This window comes from Octopus sinensis, linkage group LG18 (genome assembly GCF_006345805.1).
Source record: "Octopus sinensis linkage group LG18, ASM634580v1, whole genome shotgun sequence".
Classification (NCBI taxonomy): domain Eukaryota; kingdom Metazoa; phylum Mollusca; class Cephalopoda; order Octopoda; family Octopodidae; genus Octopus; species Octopus sinensis.
Window position 1 is genome coordinate 40,512,951 of NC_043014.1, and position 9,102 is coordinate 40,522,052.

The window sequence follows — 9,102 nt, forward strand, 5'->3', positions numbered from 1 at the left end:
TCCTTTATCTTGCGATGGATTTCTGCCACTCCTTTGCCTTGCAAAAAGAGAAACTTGATGATCACCCATGCTTCAATTTTACCAAAATCCACTGTAAGAGCTGCCATCATGCATTAAACCTGCAAAAAAGAGGAAGATATATTGTATACCATCATGACTTTTTGCATATCTTCTCCCAAATAGTTGTCTTACCTCCCCCTAATGGTAACAGCTCTACCCCTTTTGCAATACCCTTAAAACCAGGAACTTTTCAGCATCCCCTTGTACACATACACACACACACACACACACACATACATACATACTCTTTTACTCTTTTACTTGTTTCAGTCATTTGACTGTGGCCATGCTGGAGCACCACCTTTAGTCGAGCAAGTCGACCCCAGGACTTATTCTTTGTAAGCCTAGTACTTATTCTATCGGTGTCTTTTGCCGAACCGCTAAGTTACGGAGACATAAACACACCAGCATTGGTTGTCGAGCAATGTTGGGGGGACAAACACAAACACATAAACACACACACATACATACATATATATATAAATATATATACACATATACGACAGGCTTCTTTCAGTTTCCGTCTACCAAATCAACTCACAGGGCTTTGGTCGGCCCGAGGCTATAGTAGAAGACACTTGCCCAAGGTGCCACATAGTGGGACTGAACCCGGAACCATGTGGTTTGTAAGCAAGCTACTTACCATACAGCCACTCCAGCTTTTTATATCTAAATTTGATGGATAAATGACTCAGATATTAGAAAATAGAAAAAAGATTGAAAATATGCGTCATAGAAACAGGAGGAAGAGGCTGTCAGTACATAGAAGGCACAGTTGCGTTTCAAGTGATTTTCACATTGTCATACTCTAAGTACACTGAAGTAATAGACAGCATGTATTGTTTACTGGAAGACTATAGGAAACTGAGACTATTTATTTACATATTTTAGGAAATAATAAAAGGCTTTGTATGTATTTATAGTAAGGAGGTTGTGACAGATGGAAGATATCAAGGTTATATTAACTCATGCTCATGTTTATGTATTATTGCACAATCATAAAAAGGATGGAAGGCAAAATGGATCTCGGTGGAATTTAAACTTGGAGTATAAAGAGGGATAAAGAGAGTATAAAGAGGCACAGGAGTGGCTGTGTGGTAAGTAGCTTGCTTACCAACCACATGGTTCCGGGTTCAGTCCCACTGCGTGGCATCTTGGGCAAGTGTCTTCTACTATAGCCTCGGGCTGACCAAAGCCTTGTGAGTGGATTTGGTAGACGGAAACTGAAAGAAGCCCGTCGTATATATGTATATATATATATATTAATGTGTGTGTATATGTTTTAACTCAAACAATGTTGATTTTCTTGTAAACAGGAACTTGAAAGTGAACGAGTGAAGTTAATGGAAGACATCACAACAAACAAGAAGAAGATGAAAGAGTTGGAAGACAACCTTCTCTATAGACTGACCAGTACTCAGGTTTGATTGCTTGTTTGCACTTGATGTGACATTTTATATTCTACAGGATTGTCGCTTGTTGGAGTTGCTTTGTTTACATTTCTTAAGTGTTTTTTTCTCAATATTTCAATCACCATATGCATCCCTTCTTATCACAGGAAGCAAGCTTCCGGATCAGCCGATGTGAATTATTATGTTTGCGATGGTTTATAAGTATTTACGGAGATGTACTTGCATAGCGAGTGACTTGATCTGAGATCGTGTGCTGGAACGAAAACAATTGCAGCATGGAAGGTGTTTATAAGCCATTTAAGAAACACACAAAAACCGTTAGATTCACTTCAACATTTAAATTTAATTTGTCAAAATATCTTCGTCACTTTGAGACCGCGACCTGTTCAGGTCGCGGTGTATTTCTTAAATGACTTATAAACACCTTCCACACTGCAATGGTTTATAAGTAATTATATTATAATTAGTTCTTATCAAGTTATGATTAAAGATGGAAAAAAAAAGAAAAAGTTCTCAAGTTCTTTCTGAGCTTTAGCATATCCTATAGTGGTTTAGCTAAACATTGCTAGACAAGTAGGTACAACTTGTACAAAGCTCTGTAAATACACCCTATTACAGACCTAATCAAATATATATTTTAACTCCATGTAGATTCAGAGACCATTATTGTTTAATGTTCCTTTTTCTATACTTGCAGGGGTCAGATGGAATTTTTAGTAGGCAGACGATCCCTTTCTGGATCTTTTCAGTTTGACTCACAGATTTTTTAAATTGATTTTTTTTAACTAAACAGTTTGTAACTTTGTATACTGGTGGAATGTCTCATGCGGAACATGGTTTACTTTGAACATTTTAAACAAAATTTGGTATTTTAGAAGTTATTTCATGTTAAAGTTGTTGTATTTGGGTAATTTAAACCAATCAATGATGTGTATTCAATTGAAGAAAGCTACTGTTGTTTGTGATAGTAATTGAAGAAGAACAACATCCGGGTCATCTCTACTAAATGTCACCACTCTGTTCTATTTTATTTTTTGTTTACTGCCTGTGTTGCATATTACATGCTTTTTTATTTTTGGTTCTCATGTCGGAGTAACCAGTAAACATCGAAGAATCAATACCAAGAAGGATGCTGATTGCTAGCTGAAAGTGTAGAAGGGAGGGAAAGGATAAGGAATGCACGGTGCTGACTAGAAAGGAAGAAAAGATAAAGGTGGCATCGCCTTTGCTCGACATATGAATAAAACAGAGTGGTGACATTTAGTAGAGATGACCTGAAAGTTGTTCCTCTTCGATTACTATCACAAACAGCAGTAGCTTTCTTCAACTGAATACATGTCGTTGATTGGTTGAATTATGCAAATATGACAGCTTTAACATGAAATAACTTCTAAAATAGCAAATTTTGTCAAAAATGTTCAAAGTAAACTGTGTTCTGCATAAGACATTCCACCAGTATATGAAGTTTCAAACTGTTTAGTTAAAAAAATAAATTAATCAAAAAATCTTTGTGCCACACTGAACAGATCCAATTTTCTATCACCAGATGTTCTACCTGTCACCAAACCTCTCTTATTTCCAAGCAATTTAGCATTTCCCCATGATCAGACAAGTTTTTCGCAGAAGACTGAAAATGAATTAACTTGTCTTTCATAATACCAATCATTTTATAGAATATATTGTGCTCTTTATTCATGGCATTGGTATGGAGGCTTTTTATGCGGCACCAGCACATAAAAACATATAAGGTGTACAGAATATTTGCTACTGCCATTGGGATCTGCACCTGCAGTCGGCTTTGCCCGTGCTCACACCCGCAGCTTCCATGCTTGTATGACTGTTTATAACCATACATGATGTCAAGACAAAGATACACACACACACACACACACACCCATCCATCCATCCAGCCATACATACATACATACACACATGGTGGCTGCCCCCTCGTTATCAAGTATGGCTATTGCACGAAGCTTAATCAATGTTGTTATCGTGCAATGCCTGTGCAAGAAGATTTTTTTTTAAAGTGAGGAAAGGCTGTGCACTGAGTCAATCCCACTCACTAAGCAACAGCAGCCATAATCCGAAAAGAAGAACAAGTCAACATCATCGGTAACCACTGAGCCGCAGATTTTATGTCGGAGTCATCCCAGTTACCTGAGTTACCTTCTCCTAGAAGGATGCCCTAACAAAGGCTAGGAGTCCTTCACTCACAATGGTTTAACTGCGCGATCGGGTATTCAGTCCGATTATTTCTATGTCCCCGCACATGATACAGCCTTAAGACATTTATTGGATGGCCGTTGACTCTCAAGAGTTCCTCCGCCCTTTGACGGGTTTTGTTTTTCATCCCGCAGGGTATCCAATAAACACCCTCCTCACCAAGCAAGCTTGGTGGGGTTGCCGGTTTAGTTGCCGACGACCCGACCATGCAACAGGTTGTACTGGGTTACATGTTACCACTAGCACTCGAAAGTGACCTGACATAATCATACATACATACATACATACATACATACATATACATAGATAGATAAACATCATCATTATTCTAACGTTCACTTTTCCATGCGTGCTTGGGTTGGATGGAATTTAAGGAGTTGGATTTTTTATGGCCAGGTGCTCTTCCTGTTGAATCTTGCTGCCACATGTATGGCCACCCTGCAGCTATTTGGTTCATCTAGGGCTTCACCACCTCACTCAGAACATTGATGTAGCCATTGGTATTCAGCTTGAGGCCCTCAGGGAAGTGAGATAGTATGGCTCTACCTTCACTGCTAATGACACTAAAAACCATGGTTGTCGCTGAAAATTTCATCTACATGACTCTGGGCACATCATTGAGTGAAACAACAAGCCCCTTGTAGTTCTGGGAGTTGTACTTCTGGTCTTGGCAGAAATTCTCCTTGTTGGAGAAGAGCCACAGCATGTCTAGCTTCAGTGGGTGTTTTAAATTGTTGATCAGCTTCTTGATGTGCTTGAGTCACTTTTCCTGTGTTGCTTTGGACAGAAATTGTCCCTCCCTTGTCTTGTGGGAAAAGTAGTGAATGACCTAATGCACTGCTGACCTGATGAGCTTTTCATCCACATCTTTCTTCCATGCTATGGTATTCATCAACTTGCTGGGATCATTGTTCATGATCTCCCGAATTTCAGCAATGAATTTATAGCATTCTGATGGTGTCAGATCATCTAATTTGGGCTTCCCTCTTTGCTGTCAACTCATAGTCAAATCCTGAATCTTCTAGCTCCTTTCTGACTTTTTCCATCATCCTTCTGCTGACGTTGGGAAAGTCTGAAATCTTGTTTGTCTTTTCAATGTGGATTCCATGGAGAACTCGATGCCTCTTCCATAAACTGAGGGGCTCGAAATTTTCTATACTCAATTATTCTGAAAAAAAAAAAAAAAAAGAAAAAGCAAAATCCACTCACAAGTCTTGGTTAGCACAAGGCTAGAGTAGAAAACACTTACCCAAGGTGCTACGCAGTGGGACTGAACTTAGAACCATGCAGTTAGGAAGCAAGCTTCCTACCACACAGCTTCGCCTGCAACTCTATTTATTTAGTTATTTCTGTGCATTGTCTGGTCCAAATGTATGAAATATAGTAACTACACAACACATATTGCAGCCCTGGGATATAAATTTACTTACTGAAAGATGACATTTAATCTCTGCCAGTACTATGAGGGTCACATTTGACAAATCACATGTATGGAGCTAAGCTTTGCAAATTTGGCATTTTCAGATCAGCCAGACCAATGCCATAAATGCTTCCCTAGTGCAGCATAGCAAGCAAGCTTGCTAGTCTTGTATTCAGTAGGTTAAACAGAATATTACTGTACTCGGGAGATGTATGGCTTTAATTTCATCTCAGTGATTATTTATATGTTAACAAAATAAGCTGTATTATGGGAAGGCATGTGGTGGCGTGGAGGCACATGGCCTAGTGGTTAGAGCAGCGGACTTGCGGGTTCGAATCTCAGACCGGGCGATGTGTGTGTTTATGAGCGAAACACCGAAGCTCCACGCGGCTCCGGCAGAAGGTAATGGCGAAACTTCTGCTGATTTTTTCGCCACAACTTTTTCTCACTCTTTCCTCCTGCATCTTGCAGCTCACCTGCGACAGACCGGCGTCCGGTCCAGGTGGGGAACCTATATGCCAAGAAACCGGGAAACCGGCCTTTATGAGCACCAGGCATTGCTCGAGAAGGAACAAACCAAAAAACAAGGCATGTGGTCTTATGATTAAGCTGTTGCATTCCTGATGGCTAGATCATTGGTTCAATTTCCAGGCTGGGTAGTACATTGTGTTCTTGAGCAAAATCCTTCTTTCACATTGCTCCAGTTCTCTTTTCAATCAGTAGGGGTGGAATGTTGACCTGCTTGCCTAGCCAACCAGGCAATGTCATTTGAAGGCTAAAACAATGCAAAGTGCATTGTGACCAGTGATGTGTAGCAACATATGATAGTCTGGGCGGTCATGTGATCACGCGTGAAACTGTATTACATAATGTTGGAGAATACAGAATATACGACGGGGTGCTGAAAAGTTCCTGGCTTTAGGTAAAAGAAAATACCGGAGGATCAGTTAATTATGATTTTATTAAACATATTGCCCTTTCAGATTTACACATTATTGCAGAGCTGTCCTTCAGTTTCCTCAGCCCTGTAAAGGAGCTTGGAAGGTTGGGCCTCCAATCAGGCCTTTCACGAAGGTTTTCAGCACCCCATCACCATCATCATCGTCATCGTGTAACCCCCATCACCACCATCATCATCATCATCATCATCATCGTCATCGTCATCAGCACCCCATCACCATCATCATCGTCATCATCATTGTCATCGTCATCAGCACGCCATCACCATCATCATCGTCATCGTCACCCCATCACCACCACCATCATCATCGTCATCGTCACCCCATCACCACCATCATCATCATCGTCATCGTCATCAGCACCCCATCACCATCATCATCGTCATCGTCACCCCATCACCATCATCATCGTCATCAGCACCCCATCACCATCATCATCGTCATCAGCACCCCATCACCATCATCATCGTCATCGTCACCCCATCACCACCACCATCATCATCGTCATCGTCACCCCATCACCACCATCATCATCATCGTCATCGTCATCAGCACCCCATCACCATCATCATCGTCATCGTCACCCCATCACCATCATCATCATCATCGTCATCGTCATCAGCACCCCATCACCATCATCATCGTCATCAGCACCCCATCACCATCATCATCATCATCGTCACCCCATCACCATCATCATCGTCATCATCATCGTCATCGTCATCCCATCACCATCATCATCGTCATCATCATCGTCATCGTCACCCCATCACCATCATCATCATCATCGTCATCGTCAGCAGCACCCCATCACCATCATCATCGTCATCAGCACCCCATCACCATCATCATCGTCATCGTCATCAGCACCCCATCACCATCATCATCGTCATCAGCACCCCATCACCATCATCATCGTCATCGTCACCCCATCACCACCACATCATCATCATCATCATCATCGTCATCAGCACCCCATCATCATCGTCATCATCATCATCATCGTCATCAGCATCATCGTCATCACCATCATCATCATCATCATCATCGCTGTCATTGGATGGTCTGATTGGAGTTGGCAAGGCAGGTACCTGTGCTATGTTTCTGTGTCTGTTTTGGCATGGTTTTTACGGCTGGATGCCCTTCCTAATACCAACCATACTGCAGAGTGGGTTGAGTGCTTTTTACGTGGCACTTGCATAGGCGAGGTCAGTTTTGGCATGGTTTTTACAGCTGGATGCCCTTCTTAACACCAATCACATTACAGTGTGGACTTGAAGTATTTTGTAAGATGCTGACAGAGTGGTGATTAAAGCAGAATCTTTAGAGCAGTATTTATTTTTGCTCTTTACATTTCTGAGTTCAAACTCTAAAGTTAACGTTGTCTTTCATCCTTCTGAAGGATACATATCCTATCAGTCTCTTTTGCTGAACTACTAAGTTACGGGGTTATGTAAACACACCAACAGCAGTTGTCAAGCAATGATGTGGGGACAAACACAGACAAAAATGCACACACACGCACACACACACACAGAGCAAATAAAGTACCAGCCAAATCCTGGGGTTGATGTAATATACTAACCCCACCTCCCCTTCCAGATTTCAGGTCTTGTATCCATAATATCTACTACCTTTATATGTTTCAGTCACTGGACTGTGGCCATGCTGGGGCATAGCCTTAAAGGATTTAGTTGAATAAATTGCCCCCAGTACTTACTATTTTCATGTGTGTTACTTATTCTAGCACTGTGGTTCTCAAGCAGGGGTCTGTATGGCTCATGAGGGTCGATATAAGATTTTAATTGTTAAAATTTATCTCCAATGACTTGGTTATATTTCTGCAATAAGGAGACTAATTTAATAATAACTAGCAGTATCGCCCGGCGTTGCTCGGGTTTGTAAGGGAAATAACTATATAAGCATTTTTAGAGAGTTATAGCCAAAAGATAGCAAAAAATGCATTAAAAATGGAAAAAAATGATGGTAAATTTTTTTTAAATCGTTGACTCATCGTAGACATTTTTAGAGAGTTACTTCCCTTATATAATAGCGAAAAAAATGCATTAAAATGGAAAAAAATGATGGTAAATTTTTTTTAAATCGTAGACTCATCATAGACGCACGCTAGTACCCAGAAGGGCTCGATATGAATCACGACTATAAGATACCCGGTTTTGGTTAAACTGCACCGCAAAATGTGGGAGTAGTTAGGAATCTAAATCGTAGGAGACAGACACACAACTTCTCTTTTATGTATAAAGATTTTTGATACAATAATATTTTATTCTTATTCTTTTAAAATTTTACTTGTTTCAGGCATTTGATTGTGGCCATACTGGAGCACCTCCTTGAAGGGTTTTAGTTGAACAAACTAGCACCAGGAATTTTTTTTTAAGCCTAGTACTTATCCTATCGATCTCCTTTGCTGAACTACTAAGTTATGGGGTATGTAAACACACCAACACCGGTTGTGAAGCAGTGATGTACGGACAAACACAGACACACACCACACACACACACACATACACACACACACACATGGAGGAGCAATTTATATATATAATGGGCTTCTTCACAGGTTTTTCTTACCAAATTCACTCATAAGGCATTACTTAGCCTGGAGTTATAATGCTTAAAATACCTAAGATGCTGTCAAGTAGGATTGAACACCAAACACCTTGGCTGCAAACAAGCTTCCTAACCAGTCAGCCAGCATAACAGTTTTTAATTAAAATAGAAGCTATTATGAAAAAAACTTATATAAAGAATGTTGAAGTTACATATTCTATCTCGTTATAAATCAGAACAGTATTTTTTCTCAGATTTCTTATGCAAACGTATAGAATTATTTATTCGGGAAGTAGAGTTCAGCATTTCATATCTACTTGTTGAAAAGTAAACAGTAAAAATTCCATTTGTTTAAATAATTTAGGAATGTGCGCATATTTTGTGTTTTATTTGAGAGCTTCGGTGTAGGCAATGTCATTTGAAACTGTCAGCAGACTGTGCTGTTGGCATTTTA

At 40.2% G+C, this 9,102-nt stretch overlaps 1 protein-coding gene across 1 annotated transcript in view; it reads left to right on the forward strand.

Annotated features, from left to right (window-relative positions):
* LOC115221252 (dynein heavy chain 5, axonemal-like) overlaps nt 1-9,102 on the forward strand; it is a 275,949-nt gene that overhangs the window by 245,955 nt on the left and 20,892 nt on the right. The window contains exons 55-57 of the mRNA XM_036510602.1: nt 1,377-1,481; nt 2,170-2,188; nt 6,102-6,162. Coding sequence (XP_036366495.1) covers nt 1,377-1,481; nt 2,170-2,188; nt 6,102-6,162 — 185 coding nt within the window. The remainder of the gene's footprint in view (nt 1-1,376; nt 1,482-2,169; nt 2,189-6,101; nt 6,163-9,102) is intronic.